Source organism: Xenopus laevis, chromosome 6S (assembly GCF_017654675.1).
Source record: "Xenopus laevis strain J_2021 chromosome 6S, Xenopus_laevis_v10.1, whole genome shotgun sequence".
NCBI classification, from domain to species: Eukaryota; Metazoa; Chordata; class Amphibia; order Anura; family Pipidae; genus Xenopus; species Xenopus laevis.
In genome coordinates, this window is record NC_054382.1 from 2,237,569 (window position 1) to 2,257,258 (window position 19,690).

Genomic DNA, 19,690 nt, shown 5'->3' on the forward strand with positions numbered 1-19,690 from the left:
GTTCATCTGCCAACGCTCCATGTCAGCCACTGCCGGGTGCCGACTACACGGTTTATTTATCACTCTGCACAAATGACAGGGGTACAAGAAGAGAGGCCATATTGTGCCACCCCTTATATGTTCTTCGCTCGTCCAACCTATGGGCTGATTGGTTGGAGAGTGTAGCCCGTGTATGGCTGCCCTTATTCAGCTCAGACTGATGGTTTTATTAAATAAGAAAACAGTTTTATGCCTTATCTGAGTGCAGCACTGGGGAGCTGTATCCATAGCAACAAGCTCACATTCACTATATGCAAGGGCAACTAAACATGGAACTTGAGACAAAACAGCTCTTTACCTCTGTACACGGGAACATGAACTTTACTTTGTAACTCACTAAGTGCCTGAAATGGTTTTACCAGTTCCCCCATTCTGTACGTTGGGCTTAGGGTGGATCATGTGCCTGGGGACTAAACAACACAATGCAATTGTCTCTATGCTCACTCATATTGGGGGTACACTGATGGGTAAGGACACCCCAACTCACAAACTTCCCACATTCTGCAAATGGTTTCTCTCCTTTGTGAATCCTCTGGGAAGACAAAAGGTTAAATTTGCTAACAAAACATTCCCCACATTCCATGCAGGTGAAGGGTTTCTCCTCCATGTGAATCGTCTGATGAATAAGAAGGGTTTTCTTTTGGGAAAAGCTTTCCCCGCAATCCGTACACGTGAAAGGCTTCTCTCCCATGTGGATTTTCTGGTGGTTGTTGAAGTTGCCCTTTAGAGAGAAGGTTTTTCCACGTGCATGTGAATGGTTTCTCCCCGGTGTGGATTTTCTGGTGGCTGAGCAGGTTGCTCTGTACAGAGAAGCATCTCCCGCATTCAGTACAGGTGAATGGTTTCTCCCCCTTGTGGATGTTCTGATGGCTGCACAGGTGGCTGTACTGAGAGAAGCCTTTGCCGCATTCTGTGCAGGTGAATGGTTTCTCCAAAATATGCCAAAGGAATGGACGGCACTCCACATGAAGAGGGAAAAAGTCTTTATTACAAGCTAAAAATAGGGATCAAAGGCCCTACGCGTTTCGGGATACAATCCCTTAATCATAGGCCTGGAATGGAGAAACCTGAATGGTTTCTCCATTGTGTGAATCTTCTGGTGGCTGCGGAGGTTGCGCTTATCCGAGAAGCTCTTGCTGCACTCTGTGCAGTTGAATGGTTTCTCCCCCATGTGAAGTTTCTGGTGACTGTGAAGGTAAGACTTTACAGAGAAGCTTTTGCCACATTCAGAACATGTGAATGGTTTCTCCCCCGTGAGGAGCAGCTGATGCCTGTGGAAATTAAATTTGCCTCTCGTCTCGGGACAGACATGTTCCAGGAGATGGGTATTGGAGGCGAGGCATTTCCCACAGTTACGGCAAATAAAACTCAATGCTTCACAGTTTGCTGAGGGATCCTCATATCTGGTGTTCTGTCAATCAGGGATTTGTGTTGTGTAGACTCACACAAAAGTTCTAGGCAACGCACTCTTCGGATCACCCAAGGAATCGCTCAGTCTTCAGGTTGCTGGTAAAAAACTTTAATTTTATTGAAGATTTAACATTTTAACAAACTGTGTAATCCTGCGCCATGAGGTCTGACGCGTTTCGTGTCACTGCACTTCATCAGAAACCTCATTTCCTCCTGGCAAATCCCTCTTTTAAACCCACTTAACCCCTCCCCAAATTCATTTAATCATAGGTTAACCCTTCAACCATTTCTCAGATATATATAATAAAACAATTGTGATATCAATGTGCCTTTAAAAACAAACAGTTCATTACTCATGTTTGGATCCATTGGATATTTAATTTCCACCTAAATGTTTCCGCATTCGTTTAACAAATAGTCTTATAGATTTCGTTCTTCCATGCATAATTTCTGAGACAAAAATCGATATTATAATTATTCTGGTTTATTACTACTTATATATATTTAACTATGTATTTCTTTCTTTTCTCCCCACATAAATATCCTATCTAAAAGATACGAGGGATGTGTTACAGCTTTTACATAGATTTGAGTGGAAACATCAGTATGGATGGGGGACGGCGGATGTAGCCTCATTATACTCTAGTATACCACATGAGAAGGGTATGATAGCAATCAAATACCATCTTGATAAATATAGTGACTATAATGAAGGAGAGAAGGAGTTTATACTGGAGGCTACTCTATATCTACTTACACACAATTTTTTTATGTTTGACAATATCTTCTACCTTCAGACACGTGGGACAGCGATGGGAGCACGGTTTGCGCCCACCTACGCCAACCTATACATGGGTTGGTGGGAAGAGACCCACGTGTTTGAAGGTGAGAATCCCCTTTTGAATAATGTTGTACTATATAGGCGTTTCATCAACGACTTACTGTTTATATGGGCAGGTGATGGTGAACTTTTTAACAGCTTTGTGAAAAGTCTGGATAATGAAGCGTTAAACTTAAGATTTACCAGCTTGTACAATAGGGAGACCATCACCTTCCTTGACTTACTGATATACACTGAAGGGAGCAGGATTGTTACCACAGTATATACGAAACCTTGTGCGGGAAATTCCTTACTAAGGGCAGATTCCTGCCACCCGAGGCATTTCAACAGGGGGATCCCGAGGGGGCAATTCCTGCGTTTACGCAGGAATTGCAGTACCGAAGGAAAATACATAGAAGAATCCTGTAAATTACGTGACAGATTCTTATGTAAAGGATATGACATGAAAATATTACAGGATGCTTTTGTATCAGCCCTCAAGATGGAAAGGGGAGACCTGATTACGGGTGGTAGAAAGAAAAGTGTAAGGGGTCGTGGACTCGGAGGGACAGCTCCATGGAAACATGAGGAACAACAAAAAATCACTATGAGTATGACACACAGTGCCCAGTATAACCAGATTAAAAATATATTTTTGAAACATTTACCGGTGTTATATGGGGACAGGATGTTTAAGAAAATACTTGAACCAGGGGTCCGGGTAGTGGCCCGAAAGGCACCTACACTTGGAATGGCTTTGGCGCCGAGTCTATTTCAATCGGACTCCAAGCCAAAGACCTGGCTTCAAAGTCTAGGAATGTATAGATGTGGATCTAAACGCTGTTTGACCTGTGGTGTTATTCAGCTATCCAAAGATTTTGAATGCAGTGTCACACATGAAACATTTCAGATAAGAAGCTATATAAATTGCAACACGAGTGGGGTCGTGTATTTAATTACCTGCAAGAAGTGTGGAGTGCAGTATGTGGGATGCACAATGAGAAGTCTCAAAAGTCGAATCAGGGAACACCTCAACACCATTAGGTCGGGCAGTGACAGCACCCCAGTCTCTAGACACTTTAGAAGCTGCAACGATGGGGATTTGCGGTTCGTTTCGGTTCAGGGTATAGAGAGAGTGACTTTGGGCCCAAGAGGAGGGGACCTACAGGCGAAACTATTAAAGGCAGAGGCCAAATGGATTTTTAAGTTGTGTACGAGACAGCCTAGGGGCCTAAATTCAGTGTTTGACATCAGCTGCTACTTCTAAATATTAATGTAAACAAGAGATATATTGTATGGAATCGCTAGACATTTACAAGTGAAAGTATCAAAACAAATGAATTGACTCTTTGTATTAAGTAATCATGTCCGTTCTGGCATTTAAGATTGTAACTTTTTTACTGCAACATATTTACAATATTTAATTGAACGAGGGCATCTGAACGAAAATGATGAAATGGAGAAATGGAAAGCCTTTTGGAGATTTGGAACCATGGATATTTAATTTAATTTAATCTAATTGAAATTTTATCTATACTATAATGAATTGATATTTATGTGGGGAGAAAAGAAAGAAATACATAGTTAAATATATATAAGTAGTAATAAACCAGAATAATTATAATATCGATTTTTGTCTCAGAAATTATGCATGGAAGAACGAAATCTATAAGACTATTTGTTAAACGAATGCGGAAACAATAATGAACTTAGGTGGAAATTAAATATCCAATGGATCCAAACATGAGTAATGAACTGTTTGTTTTTAAAGGCACATTGATATCACAATTGTTTTATTATATATATCTGAGAAATGGTTGAAGGGTTAACCTATGATTAAATGAATTTGGGGAGGGGTTAAGTGGGTTTAAAAGAGGGATTTGCCAGGAGGAAATGAGGTCTCTGATGAAGTGCAGTGACACGAAACGCGTCAGACCTCATGGCGCAGGATTACACAGTTTGTTAAAATGTTAAATCTTCAATAAAATTAAAGTTTTTTACCAGCAACCTGAAGACTGAGCGATTCCTTGGGTGATCCGAAGAGTGCGTTGCCTAGAACTTTTGTGTGTGCAACTTTGCGTTCTCCGTTAGCGACGGACTCAGGGCGGCTGCACCTGGGTCACAACGGAGTCCGGGTAAGATCTCACATTTTTTATCCTTTTGGGAAATTGTATCCAGTGAACTAGCGAGGGGTCCAGGGCACGGTGCACCCGGACCAACGATCCTTAAGGGTGAGCTGGAACCGGCATTTTGAATGGAAACATGAAATAGTTAAATCTATAATGCCTTCCCGTACCTGTTGATTTACTATAGGACCCGTAGTGTGAATTATTCCTAAGATTCCAATAAGTGACGCTGGGAAAACTGTTTGGTGTAATTGTGTAGACTCAACCAATAGAGAAGCTTCCTGTAACAGCTCCACTGCAACCGGCCTATCAGCAGGGGTGTCTGGGACCATCAGACTTTTGTGTCTTAGCCAAGGTCTCCTGCAGGATTTAGGGTTCAGATTCCTTCTGGCATTTAAGGAAATATCTATAAAGAGAAACATCAGCAAATATAAGTGTGTGAGATCATTGGCAGTACAATGTGTCATTAATTCAGCAGCACCCACTAGTGCATAGAGCTCATGGGCACCCCATCTCACCTTACTGTGTTATCATTTGGGTCGGGGGGGGGCATGGGGTGAGTGGATGGGGGGCACAGCTTGGGGGCAGATGCTGGTTTCTGTTGCTAGTAATCTACCAAGTTAAACTAATGCCACACATGGGGTTATTTAGCTAAATAACCCCATGTGTGGCATTTTAAAGGGGCTGTACACCTTTAAATAACTGTTAGTATGATGTAGAGAGGGATATTCTGAGACAATTTGTAATTGGTTTTCATTTTGTATTATTTGTGGTTTTTGAGTTATTTAGCTTTTTATTCAGCAGCTCTGCAGTTTACAATTAAAGCCATCTGGTTGCTAGGGTCCGAATTCCCCTAGTAACCATGCAATGATTTGAATAAGAGACTGGAATATGAATAGGAGAGGCCTGAATAGAAAGATGAAGAATAAAAAGTAACAATAACAATAAATGTGTAGTCTTACAGAGCATTTGTTTTTTTTTTTTATGGGGTCAGAGACCCCCATTTGAAAGCTGGTCAGCAAGTCAGAAATTCATCATTTAAAAATTATAAAAAAAATAAATGATGAAGACCAATTGAATTAGAATTGGTCATTCTATGACATACTAAAAGTTAATTTAAAGGTGAACCACCCCGTTAAAGAGTCCTTGAATGCGCACATATTCCATGAGACAACGGCAGACCTTGCAGGAGACTGAACATTCAGACACAGACATAAGAACGGCAGCAAGTTTCCGTATGTATTGACTGCATTACAAGTGCAACCGTAGATCCCATGACTGATAAGGTTTTTTAGGATGGCGCCAATACGGTTTATAAGATGATCTGTCACTGGAAGTTGTCAGGAGAAAGAAAGAGGCTGATGTTCTTCTGCTTAGGAAAGATGTGAGAAAGGTTTCTAATTTTATTCCTAAGCAGAAGAACATCAGCCTCTTTCTTTCTCTTGACAACTTCCTTGACTACTTGCTGGTCAGACTGGTGGGAAACTGACCAGCAGGTGGCGCTGTTGTAACACAATTCATTCATATTAACAGTACATGTATCCCTTAATATCTTGGAATTAAACATAAATAAATAAATAATGAATGTACATTACAATAGTGCTTAGAATTCCACCTCCAGAAATTTTACATTCACGTATTTTTAAGGTTTACTTATCCTTTAAAGGAGCAGCCAGGTGTTTGCAAACCACAATGCCCCACATTCTGTGATTGGATTAATAGACACTTTAATTATACAGCATAATGTACATAAAATGTCATATATATGTGTGCTACATACACAGGAGCCAGAAATATCCTGTAAATGGTGCAAAGTGATGTCATCAGTTGCTTAGTGATGTCATTTGTGTCCCAAATCCTGTGCATTATAAAAACAATGTAGCCCCCAATCTTAAAACATATGAGAAGTCAAAAGTACAGATTGGCATTCGCTGTGCTAAATGTGGTGTCTGTGTTTCAGCAGAAATAAAACCCTGTATGTGAATGTCCACATTGCTTTAACTTACACAGTAACATAGAAAGTCAGGATGAAAAAAGACACACGTCCATCAAGTTCAACCTTTTAAGTCTATATATATATATATATATATATATATATATATATAACAGGGATCCCCAACCTATTTCACCCATGAGCCACATTCATGTAAAAAAAAGAGTTGAAGAGCAACAAGCATAAAAAAAGTTCCCGGAGCGAGGTGCCAATTATGGGCTGTGATTGGCCATTGGTAGCCCCTATGTGGACTGGCAGCCTATAGGAGACTCTGTTTGGCAGCACACCTTGTTTTTATGCAACCAAAACGTACCTCCAAGCCTGGAAATCAAAAATATTTACCTGCTTTGAGGCCACTAGGAGAAATATACAAGGGGTTGGGGCCCAACATGTTACTCATGAGCTACTGGGTGGGGATCACTGATATATAACCTGCCTAACTGCCAGTTGATCCAGAGGAAGGCAAAAAAACCCATCTGAAGTCTCTCCAATTTGCCTCAGAGGGGGGAAAATTCCTTCCTGACTCCAAAATGGGACCAGTCCCTGGATCAACTTGTACTATGAGCTATCTCCTATATCCCTGTATTCCCTCACTTGCTAAACACCATCCAACCCCTTCTTATACCTATCTAATGTATCAGCCTGTACCCCTGATTCACTTCCCAGCTCTCCCTGTAACACCCCTTTCCCTCCTCTAATCTCATTGGCTCCCTCCTGTCTGCTGGGAGGAGCTACTGGTGAATAAAGCATCCGACCCTTCCTTGTACCTATCTAATGTATCAGCCTGTACCCCTGATTCACTTCCCAGCTCTCCCTGTAACACCCCTTTCCCTCCTCTAATCTCATTGGCTCCCTCCTGTCTGCTGGGAGGAGCTACTGGAGAATAAAGCATCCGACCCTTCCTTGTACCTATCTAATGTATCAGCCTGTACCACTGATTCACTTCCCAGCTCTCCCTGTAACACCCCTTTCCCTCCTCTAATCTCATTGGCTCCCTCCTGTCTGCTGGGAGGAGCTACTGGAGAATAAAGCATCCGACCCTTCCTTATACCTATCTAATGTATCAGCCTGTACCACTGATTCACTTCCCAGCTCTCCCTGTAAGGGCTGGGACACACTGGGCGATTTGGGGAGATTTAGTCGCCTGGTGACTAATCGCCGTGACTTTCCACGACCAATCTTCCCCGAATGCTTCCCCTCGCTCTGCGCCTGGCTAAAATGAAAAATCGCCTGCGCTAATCACACGCGGCGATTCATTTTCCGAAGTCTCCTCGTGAGGCAACTTCGGGCGACTTCGGAAAACGAATCGCCGTGTGTGAATAGCGCAGGCGATTTTTCATTTTAGCCAGGCGCAGAGCGAGGGGAAGCATTCGGGGAAGATTGGTCGTGGAAAGTCGCGGCGATTAGTCACCAGGCGACTAAATCTCCCCAAATCGCCCAGGGCTGTAAGAACAGGCCTGGTGTAAACTGTCCCTGTTGATGCTCCCTAATTGTATATATAAATCATGTTGTAATTCATCCAGGCTGTAAAGCAGGGTATAATGGGCAAAAGCATGGCACATTGCAAAACACACACACACGCATAGGAGAATGACACACATATATAGGATTATCAGAACCTTATAAGCCTGGAATGTGCCCCGTGAGATCAGAGACAGGGAGATGGAGCAGGTACGAGGCACTGGCACATTCTCTGCTGAGGTTTCTCCACCAGCATTGATGGTTACCAGCGCCAGGCTCATATCTGTATACCTATGACTAAGGGATAACTCCCGAAACGCGTTAGGTTTTTTTCTCAGCAGGAATTCCAATAAACCCTATTTTCAGAAGTGCCGTCTGCCTTTCGAGTTTTTGTCATATCTGTAAAAGTCTCTGACAAATGAATGAAAAAGAACAAATGGAATAAAGAAAAAAATATATTTATATATGTTCAGAATTGAATGATAAAACCGTAAAACCAGAAAAGAAAGACAAATAAGTGAATAAAATAAGAATATCAATTACTTGTGCAGTATGGAGTAGATACTGTTCACAGTTCTCTGTACTTGTGTCAGCTGCCGCTGCATGCGTCTCACTGTAACGTGCAGCCCCCCCAATGTGCTGCCCCCCAGCTGTTTTCTGCCCCTCCTCTGGCGCACGGCTCTCAATGCCCTCTCATAATGGAAGATTTTCATGCTACGAGTAGATTCTGGAATGAGAATGTCAATGTTAAGTGTAATTCTGTGCTGCAGGGAAATGCTGAAGATAAAACCACATGGTGGGGAATGGGATTCTGGGATATGATGTGCAGCAGCAGAGGGAAAGGGAGTTACAAATGATCACAGATTAAATGAGATACACAGTCACAATAGGCCTGGTATAGGGAAGGAATTTAGGATATAGTACAAATGAATATCACTCTTATAGTCCTTACCTTCCACTTCCTCCCTCTCATCTACTTCCTGCCTGGCAGCCTCCGATGTTGGTCGGTTTGTAAGGCCTTGTGCAGTGTCTGAAGGCATTTTATTGGCATCACTAGAGGAACCAAGGCACCCACAGGAGCTTCCTGTCCAGGGATAAGATAACAGGGTATAGGAATGATAACAGGGTATAGGATAGATAACAGGGTGTATGAAAGATAACAGGGTATATGAAAGATAACAGGGTATAGGAAAGATAACAGGGTATAGGAAAGATAACAGGGTATAGGAAAGATAAGAGGGTATAGGAAAGATAACAGGGTATAGGAAAGATAACAGGGTATATGAAAGATAACAGGGTATATGAAAGATAACAGGGTATAGGAAAGATAACAGGGTATAGGAAAGATAACAGGGTATATGAAAGATAACAGGGTATAGGAAAGATAAGAGGGTATAGGAAAGATAACAGGGTATAGGGAAGATAACAGGGTATATGAAAGATAACAGGGTATAGGAAAGATAAGAGGGTATAGGAAAGATAACAGGGTATATGAAAGATAACAGGGTATAGGGAAGATAACAGGGTATATGAAAGATAACAGGGTATAGGAAAGATAACAGGGTGTATGAAAGATAACAGGGTATAGGATAGATAACAGGTTATAGGAAAGATAAGAGGGTATAGGATAGATAACAGGGTATAGGGAAGATAACAGGGTATAGGAAAGATAACAGGGTATAGGAAAGATAACAGGGTATAGGAAAGATAACAGGGTATAGGAAAGATAACAGGGTGTATGAAAGATAACAGGGTATAGGATAGATAACAGGTTATAGGAAAGATAAGAGGGTATAGGAAAGATAACAGGGTGTAGGGAAGATAACAGGGTGTAGGAAAGATAACAGGGTATAAGAAAGATAACAGGGTATAGGAAAGATAACAGGGTGTAGGAAAGATAACAGGGTATAAGAAAGATAACAGGGTGTATACAAATACAAGTGGGCTAAAGTTTAGTACGAGTCAATAGTTCAATAGTATGGCCTCCAGGGCAATGTTCCTATAAGGACTGCTTGTGGGATAAAAGGGGCAGAGTTAACTGTGCTCTATATTGACCAAATTCATCATTACATTACCTTCCACTTCTTCCTCCTGCCCAGCAGCCTCCACAGTTGTTCGCCCCACAAGGCCTTCAGCAGGGTCTGAAAGTAAAATGACATTTAACAGAGGAACCACGGTATTCATGGGCATTTCCTGAAAGTCATTATTACCATTTACTTCTTCATCTCCAGCTGCAGTGCCAGGCTCTTCTTCATCTTCTGCCTCTGGGGGATCTCCCACGTCTCCAGCACAGCCTGAAACACAATGTGAACCTTGAACATAATGGACACAGTGTCTTTTTTTTAAGCTACCACTGTACAACTACACAAAATAGCTTCCATATTAGCATGGTGTGCTGCAGTTTGCAGTGGAAGCATTTCAAATGAATGCTGTTAATGCTGTTAATGGGGCATATAACTAAAGCCTAACTAAAGAAGTAGGTAGAAATGTTGTACATGATGTTTTGTGCTTCTGTACCAGCCCAAGGCAACCACAGCCCTTTAGCAGTAAAGATCTGTGTCTCCAAAGATGCCCCAGTAGCTCCCCATCTTCTTTTCTGCTGATTCACTGCACATGCTCTGTGCTGCTGTCACTTACTGAGCTTAGGGAGCCACTCACAATATACAGTACACATAGAATAGAAATGTCACAATATAAGGCTGATTAGTAATTAATACACATAATTACTACATGGCAGCACAGAAACCAGTGCAATTAGCATCAGAATTGAATAATCAGCAAACCTGTAGCATCATCTTATATTACAGCCAGGGAAGCTCATTTTCTGCTGGATAATTAGTGACGAGCCCTAAGCTTAGCTTCTCAACAGCCAATCAGAGCCCACTGAGCATGTGAGTGTCACAGACACTTTCCAAGATGGTGACCCCCTGTGACAAGTTTGAAGTCCTGGATCATTGCTGCTATTGACAAGCTCAAACTTTAGCCTCGTGCAATAAGTTCACTATAGAAAATATGGCAGTTTTAGCCATATTCATTTTTAGACTTTAGTTCTCCTTTAATGGCTCATGCCAGTGGCAATAAGTGGGAGTAGAATTACCCGCCGCAGTGCTCATTCATGAACAAGAAGAACATGCAAGTTCCATTTTTGGATGCAAATTACTTTGATCGTCCCCACAATGCAGCATGCTTCCCAGAATCCCAATGTCAGAACATTACATTAACTATGTGAAGATGAATCAAGGAGCTATGTACGCCCCTTACTCTGCACCAATATATATAGTAAAAGACTGACTTACCTTCCAGTTCCTGGTTAATCTCAAGCACAAGTCCTGGGCACCTTCTCTTGAGATCGGACCAGATCCTCTGGATCTGACGCAGATTGAGGTGAATGCCGAATTTCCGGCTCACCCTCCTCCCAAGTCTTTGCATGATATGTTGTTTCTTCTGTCGCCTGCCTACCGTCCACAGGGGCATGGAATCATAGCGGTGGCTCAGCAGATATTTGATAAAGTATCTCTGTCCTAAATCTGATAGGATGCCAATGCCTGCCATCTTTTTCCCTAAAAGAAAAGGAGGAACAGCTCATTAATTAGCAAACACAGATAATATTTCACAAAGTTCCTGCAGCAATGTGTTTATTTTGCCTGAAGAATGTGCCAGTGCATTATACTCCTCTAACTATAGAAGGAATCTGCTATTACAAATTGCATTGTTAGCCCCGCCCATCTGTTCCACTTGCTGCTGCCTACTTTCCCAGGCTGTGCAGGGGAGCCAGTGACATTCAATAGGGGGGCTTATGGGTTAGGGTTTATGTCCCATTCAATGACACAAATAAACCGTCAGTACATAATGAATGATAACATGTCTCATATCAATGTGTTAACCAGCAAACTGTAACTGAAATAACATGAACAAATAGGCAGTTGCCAAACTTAGTGCCTTTAATGACATAACCCCAGAGGCGTAACTACAGAGGAAGCAGACCCTGCGGCTGCAGGGGGGCCCAGGTGGTATAGGGGGCCCCATGCGGCCCTACTTAATGAGCAATTTCAATATAAATTGGTAAAACAGGACAACCTCTGAGTGTTTTTGGGGCCTATTATAAATTTGCTATGGGGCCCAGTAACATCTAGTTACGCCACTGCATAACCCCCAAAGAAGGCTAACATTGCCTGAGCATTGAAGTGTCAGCTCTCATCTTTGGCTGGTTGGGGTTGGTGATTGTGATCCTTCCAGGGGTGCACCTGCAATGAGGAAAAAGTGAAAACCTTATCTCAAGTGGAAATGTCCCACAAGTTACCAGGGGTAGCAAAAAAGCTGCTCCTTGTAACTTTAAGAGACTAATTTCCAGATGATAAACCAAAATTTGTCTCTTCTAGTGCAGAGAGTGCAATGGCACAAGCGATGCTCCCCCCCCCCCCGACACGTCAAGTGGGGAGATGGGGAAAAAGGGGGTGACATCGCAGCAGGCCCCTCAGAGTGGCTTGTGGACAAGAGTCAGACACTATTGACTACAAGATTTTGTACCTAAAATCGAAATCTTCTCCATTTAATATAATATCCCCTTTGTATAACAAGATGGTTCCTGCCCAACAGGCAAGATACTCACCGGCACCAGGAATGATATTCATTCCTCTATTTATCAGAATCAAATGATCCTCAGTGTCCAACTCTTCATTCTCTGATTTCACTTTATCTGCAGAGCCTATTGAACCTGACAACAAACAGCAGATATTACAGTTCTGCAAGACACGGAGCAACGTTACTGATAAACAGGGTACAGTGAGCCATGTCTGTTTGTGAGTGGGGGAGGCTGGGCTGGGCTTATTAACCCAAATGATTATGTTACTAAATGCACCTGTTAATAATAAACATATTAACAGAATACTACACCCATGCCTTATAATGCTTTAAAGGATAAGTAAACCTTTAAAATAAGTGAATGTAAAATTAATGAGGGGGCTATTCTAAGCACTTTTGTAATGTACACTCATTTATTTTGTTTTAATTCCAAGATATTAAGGGATACATGTACTGTTAATATGAATGAATTTTGTTACAACAGCGCCACCTGCTGGTCAGTTTCCCACCAGTCTGACCAGCAAGTAGTCAAGGAAGTTGTCAGGAGAAAGAAAGAGGCTGATGTTCTTCTGCTTAGGAAAGATGTGAGAAAGGTTTCTAATTTTATTCCTAAGCAGAAGAACATCAGCCTCTTTCTTTCTCCTGACAACTTCCTTGACTACTTGCTGGTCAGACTGGTGGGAAACTGACCAGCAGGTGGCGCTGTTGTAACACAATTCATTCATATTAACAGTACATGTATCCTTTAAAGGACCAGTAACAGTAATTTTTTTTTTTTAAAAAAACTTTGTTTCTTTTTAACGAAAAAAAAAACACCAACACAGTTTAAACTTTTAATTCGCAAAGCATTTATTATGAAATTACTTTGATTCTCTGCATGCGACAGGGCGATGATCCATTGTGCGGCGCTCAGTATCTCCTCCCTGGCTATCTCCTATAGAAGGCAGGGAGGAGAAATCGAGCGCCGCACGATGGATCGTCGCCCTGTCGCCGTTTTCAATCGGTAAGTCATTTCTTAATAAAAGCTTTGCGAATTAAAAGATTAAACTGTGTTGGTGGGTTTTTTTTTTCGTTAAAAAGAAACAACATTTTTTTTAGAAAAATGACTGTTACTGGTCCTTGAATATCTTGGAATTGAAAATAAATAATGAATGTACATTACAAAAGTGCTTAGAATAGTCCCCTCATCAATTTTACATTCACTTATTTTAAAGGTTTAATTATCCTTTAATTCCTTGAGAATTAAGGTAAGGTTGGGGCTAAGCCAAGCCAGGGAGCATGCCTGTATTATAACTACAGTGACACTCCCATAATCCATTTATTTAGGCTTAAAATGCACCCACAACCCCTTTTATATTTCTATATGGCAGCATGCAGTACTATTGCCGGGAAATTGTGCTCCTCTTGTAGATGCAGCAGCAACAGGGTCGGACTGGGGGGTCCGGGGCCCACCGGGACTGGTGTCCAGGGCCCCCCTCTGGCCCCCGCTACCTACTTGTTCGGCGAATCCCTGCTCGGCGCATTGCGCATGCGCAAACGGCGCGCATGCGCAAACGGAAACAGCGCTAGGCGCGCATGCGCAAACGGCGCTGCTATGCGCCGAATTTTTTTTTATTATTTTTAAAAAACTGTTTGGGAGAGGGGGACTGGCCCGGCGGGGCCCACTAGGGTCGGGGCCCACCGGGTATTTTCCCGGTATCACGCCGGGCCAGTCCGACACTGAGCAGCAACACTAGACACCCATGTCCCAGGAGCAAAATTTGCCATAGACCTGTCCTTACCATTTGCTGTTGACTCGGCCCCTCCTCCATCAGGGCCGAAGGGGCCACCAGCCCAGATACAGTCACATGGTCTGCCCCCACAGTAGTTACGCCACTGTGCATACGGAGAGCCATGTCCTGATTGAGACATAGAAAGAAATACATTTATCATTTGTTAAACTCATAGTTACACTGACACACCAGCAATGTTGGACTGGAACACAGGGATACCAGGAAAAGTCTCGGTGGGCCCAGGTGTCAGTGGCCCTTTTGCTGCTAAACATTAAACATTTTTCTATGAGAAAAAGTGGCTAAATAGATGGAATAATGAATTATAGTATAGAAGAGACTAGGAGAATAGAGGTTGAGTGAGGAGAGGAAGAATAATAGACCAGGGGCCCACTCTCAGTACTAAGGTTTTTTTGGTGGGCCCTGGGTCTAAGGCTTTTGGGTGGGCCCCTAGTGTCCCAGTCCGACACTGCACACCAGCACCAGCATCCCACTACAACCGGTGTTACACACAATCCCTGGCTACTTACCCCCATCAGTAAGTGGCACAACTGAGCTTCCCAATGGGATGAGATGATCTCCAGAGTCCAGATCTTCTTCCTTTATCTTTATCTGTATTACATCTGCTTCTGGCTTTGGCAAACCTGCCAGTTAAGGACAGACATGCTGTGAAGGCTGGGGGTAAAGTCTGTACTAACATATACCTGTACTAAGATATACCTGTACTAACATATATCTTTACTAACATATATCTGTACTAACATATATCTGTACTAACATATACCTGTACTAACATATATCTGTACTAACATATATCTTTACTAACATATATCTTTACTAACATATATCGGTTTATAGAGGGTTAAATAAGACTTATTAGAATTACTCAATGTAAAACAGAACCTTATAAACCTTTAAAATAATGTATAAAAGTGAGAGTGACACTGGAATTCAGAATATCCATCTAGTGCAATTGTACCCCCCCCACCATCCAAGAAGTGGGGTTGCCCCAAAGTGAATAATGAGCAACAACCACAGGTCCAGTGGTTCAGACTTAGGGTTGTACTTTTGGTTCAACATTGGATGTAACAAAATGCCACCTGGAACGCTGGGTCCTGAACACGACAGTTCTGCTTTTACAAATAATTCCAAATTCATCCTCAGTATAACTATAAGCCAATTATTTTAGTGGATCCGAGTGGCCCTATGGTGCAGTATCCTAGAGAGCCGTGTGATGAGGTTCCCCTTTGGTGTTGCACAACTCTCCATTTTATAGTGAATAAAGTACCCCCTATTGTAATATATAAGGATATTATAAGTCACAGAGGAGTTCCATGACCTTACAGGCCAAGGAACTCCGAGGTTACTTCTAATATCCTCAGAAATTTCAACAAGGGGTAGTTTATTATAATACACAAGTTTTGGTGTAGTCATCTGACAAAAATGACATCACTAAGCTCTTTTATAAATGATGACATCACTAAGCTCTTTTATAAATGATGACATCACTAAGAGCCGTTTATAAGGATATAAAACACAAACGCCATGAATATCCTGTGAATTATATCCTTATAAACGGTGAGTTCTGATGTCATTTCTGTCACATGACTCACCGAAACTTGTGTATTATAATAAATAAAGTACCCCCAGTTGCAAAATATGAGGATATTAGAAGTTACCTCAGAGTTTCATATAACTCGGCCATTGGCCTCATGTTTTTATATCTTCATGAAACTCCTCGGTAACTTATAATATCCTCATATTTACAGGATATTCATGGCTCTTGTGTATTATATGTATTAGGGATGTACCGAAACCAGTATTTTGGATTTGGCCAAACCCCAGAATCCTTCAGAATACTGAACTGAATGATAATTCGCATATGCAAATTATGGGTGGGAAAGGGAAAACATTTTTTTCTTACTTGTTTTGTGACAAAAAGTCACACAATTTCCCTCCCCGTCCCTATTTTGCATATGCAAATTAGGATTTGTTTCGACCAGGCAGAAGGATTTGGCTGAGTCCTGCTAAAAAGACCAAATCCTGGCCGAATAGTGAACCCAGTGCTAAACTGCTAATGTATATTAACATGAACATTTAACATCACAGGACTGGATGGAAGAACATGACACAATGTTAGTGTAGGCTAGCTTTAATGACACAATTACTCACCAACTACAGAAACTGAATCCATCCCACTCTTTATTGGGGTCAGGCGGCCCTTCATTCTCGGGGTTCACTCTTGGGACAATATCTAAAGAACCTGAAGAGAAGGAAAATCTCATGTGAGATAAAAGGAGACTATAATGTTAGAACTCTGCAATGACTCTCCTGCATAAATGAACCTCTTAAGGGTCAGGACAAACAGGCAGATTCAGGGAGATTAGTTGCCTGGCGACAAACCTCCTCTTCTTCGGGGGCGACTAATCTCCCCAACTGGGGCGTAACTATAGAGGAAGCAGACCCTGCGGCTGCAGGGGGGGCCAGGAGGTATAGGGGCCCCATGATGCTCTAGTTCATATACAATTTAAAAAAATATTGATAAAATAGAACAACCTCTGGATATGTTGGGGCCCTAAAATTAATTTGCTGTGGGGCCCAGTAACATCTAGTTATGCCACTGCTCCCCAAACTGCCTCCTGCTGACTAGAATGTAAATCGCCGGCGCTTTGTTTTCCGAAATTGCCTCACGAGGAAACTTCTGGCTACTTCGGAAAATGAATCGCCCTGAGTGCCATCCTGCCGGTGATTACGTCTAGGTCGGTGGGAGGCAGTTTGGGAAGATCAGTCGCCCCCGAAGAAGAGATTTGTCGCCAGGCAACTAATTTCCCAGAATCTGCCTGTGTGTCTCTGCCCTAAGGGCTCTTACTCACTGGCGTTCTGACCTGCGCTCCCCTGAGTTCCGTTTTTTGGCGTTCAGCCGCAGGGGAGCGCAGGTCAGAACGCCAGTGAGTAAGAGCCCTTAAAGGGACACACATTTATTTAACTGATGGAATGCTCATTAACCCTCTCAACTCAGCTTTTGGCTCCTTCCTCTCCATCTTTCATGACATTAACACCGACACAACCTGTTTCTTCCAACGCAATATCTGTTGTTTAGATTATTAGTTCAACATCCCGTCTGAGCTCCAACATTTGGTCAGGGCCCCCATGGCTTATAACAATGTTACAGATACAACAACATTTCAAAACTTTATAGTTTCAGCCAGAGCTGCATCAATATCTGGGCAACAAATACTCTCCCTCTCATACTATAGTCACTGACCCGAACACCCGTGTGTATCCAATCACTGACACAAAGGGAAAGATAAACTCAATTTCCCTATAAGGTTTTGGAAACTGGTGGCTGCCCATAAACAAGGTAGAGATTGGCTGAATCCAACACAGCTTGTAAAGGCACAATTCTTCTATTCACAGATGTGCAATGCAATGGCAATCTTATGTATGTCATTATACTGTATGTCCTTTTTATATCATTAATGACAGATTTTAACTATGCTTGTGCCTGCTGTACCCCCCAAATCGTGTAGATTTGATTTTTCTCTATAAAAATATGTAGATTATTTTCATCAGAATTAACCCCCAGTCCCCCCTCTCTATCAGTCCCTGCAGCAGGATTAAGCCCCAGTCTCCCCTCTCTATCAGTCCCTGCAGCAGGATTAACCCCCAGTCTCCCCTCTCTATCAGTCCCTGCAGCAGGATTAACCCCCAGTCTCCCCTCTCTATCAGTCCCTGCAGCAGGATTAACCCCCAGTCTCCCCTCTCTATCAGTCCCTGCAGCAGGATTAACCCCCAGTCTCCCCTCTCTATCAGTCCCTACAGCAGGATTAACCCCCAGTCTCCCCTCTCTATCAGTCCCTGCAGCAGGATTAACCCGCAGTCTCCCCTCTCTATCAGTCCCTACAGCAGGATTAACCCCCAGTCTCCCCTCTCTATCAGTCCCTGCAGCAGGATTAACCCCAGTCTCCCCTCTCTATCAGTCCCTGCAGCAGGATTAACCCCCAGTCTCCCCTCTCTATCAGTCCCTGCAGCAGGATTAACCCCCAGTCTCCCCTCTCTATCAGTCCCTGCAGCAGGATTAACCCCCAGTCTCCCCTCTCTATCAGTCCCTGCAGCAGGATTAAGCCCCAGTCTCCCCTCTCTATCAGTCCCTGCAGCAGGATTAACCCCCAGTCTCCCTCTCTATCAGTCCCTGCAGCAGGATTAAGCCCCAGTCTCCCCTCTCTATCAGTCCCTGCAGCAGGATTAACCCCCAGTCTCCCCTCTCTATCAGTCCCTGCAGCAGGATTAACCCCCAGTCTCCCCTCTCTATCAGTCCCTGCAGCAGGATTAACCCCCAGTCTCCCCTCTCTATCAGTCCTGCAGCAGGATTAACCCCCAGTCTCCCCTCTCTATCAGTCCCTGCAGCAGGATTAACCCCCAGTCTCCCCTCTCTATCAGTCCCTGCAGCAGGATTAACCCCCCCAGTCTCCCCTCTCTATCAGTCCCTGCAGCAGGATTAACCCCCAGTCTCCCCTCTCTATCAGTCCCTGCAGCAGGATTAACCCCCAGTCTTCCCCTCTCTATCAGTCCCTGCAGCAGGATTAACCCCCAGTCCTCCCCTCTCTATCAGTCCCTGCAGCAGGATTAAGCCCCAGTCTCCCCTCTCTATCAGTCCCTGCAGCAGGATTAACCCCCAGTCTCCCCTCTCTATCAGTCCCTGCAGCAGGATTAACCCCCAGTCTCCCCTCTCTATCAGTCCCTGCAGCAGGATTAACCCCCAGTCTCCCCTCTCTATCAGTCCCTGCAGCAGGATTAACCCCCAGTCTCCCTCTCTATCAGTCCCTGCAGCAGGATTAACCCCAGTCCCACAGACAGTACAGGAGGAGGAGGGAAAATGACTTACTCAGAAGCCCAGGCTGGAGATGTGAGTGAGGGAATGTACGGGGTGCATTTTAGGACATCATGCTGATGCATTTTAAGACTGCTCCCTTCCCTGTCAGAAGTCCATTATACACACACTTGATCTTCCCTCCCCTAAACCGCCCTCGTCCCTCCTCTCTGCCAGTTATACAGCACTGACCTCCCAGTGTTGCTCCATCTTGTTCCCTTACTTGTCCCTGGGCCGTCCCCCTCAGCTGTAGCCCCTCCTCCTGTCCTCAGCCCTTAAGGGAACAGTGACCGCAGCATTTATTCACCCCAATCCCTCACTAAACTGCAGTATCAATAGCAGCACATTACTCCCCGAGCTCTGCCGAGTGCTTCTAATTAGAGTCTATTGTAGGGTGCCTTTCTGCCTTGGAAGTACCAAAAATGTACTTTATCCCTGTTGCTATTTATCTAACGACCACTATCTGCCAACTCTGAACATTTTCTCCACAGAACGACTCCTGGATGTTACTCAGCACTGTGACCCATTCTGCCTCCTTCCCACAATGCACGGTGAGCTCCCAGCATGCTTTGGGAATGTGAAGTGAAGCTGCTTCTGTCTATTCTCCTGAGGAAACTCACA

The 19,690-nt window shown here is 43.4% G+C and overlaps 1 protein-coding gene across 2 annotated transcripts; it reads right to left on the reverse strand.

The window, feature by feature from the left end:
- Positions 1-4,360: 4,360 nt before the first annotated feature.
- On the reverse strand, positions 4,361-19,690 carry LOC108695551. 2 transcript variants are annotated; one of them, XM_041568196.1, is made up of 11 exons: positions 19,262-19,690; positions 16,372-16,462; positions 14,730-14,843; positions 14,212-14,328; positions 12,459-12,563; positions 11,146-11,409; positions 10,060-10,143; positions 9,925-9,990; positions 8,802-8,933; positions 8,393-8,576; positions 4,361-4,801 (listed from the first exon to the last, which is right to left on the reverse strand). In XM_041568196.1, exons 2-11 carry the CDS (start codon positions 16,424-16,426, stop codon positions 4,765-4,767), a joined length of 1,158 nt encoding a protein of 385 aa, XP_041424130.1. In that variant the 5' UTR covers positions 16,427-16,462; positions 19,262-19,690; the 3' UTR covers positions 4,361-4,764. The 2 variants fall into 2 exon arrangements, with proteins under 2 accessions (XP_041424130.1, XP_018079624.1); XM_018224135.2 differs by lacking the exon at positions 19,262-19,690 and adding an exon at positions 19,085-19,236 and having other exon boundaries at positions 4,362-4,801.

Excerpts from the sequence above, each read along its gene's own strand:
- LOC108695551 (XM_041568196.1), bottom strand. The coding sequence starts at position 16,426 with ATGAAGGGCCGCCTGACCCCAATAAAGAGTGGGATGGATTCAGTTTCT. Across the intron at positions 10,144-11,145 it reads GATTAACCAGGAACTGGAAG|GCTGTGCTGGAGACGTGGGA; the intron begins GTAAGTCAGTCT and ends ATTGTGTTTCAG. Across the intron at positions 4,802-8,392 it reads ATCTACTCCATACTGCACAA|ATATTTCCTTAAATGCCAGA; the intron begins GTAATTGATATT and ends TTCTCTTTATAG.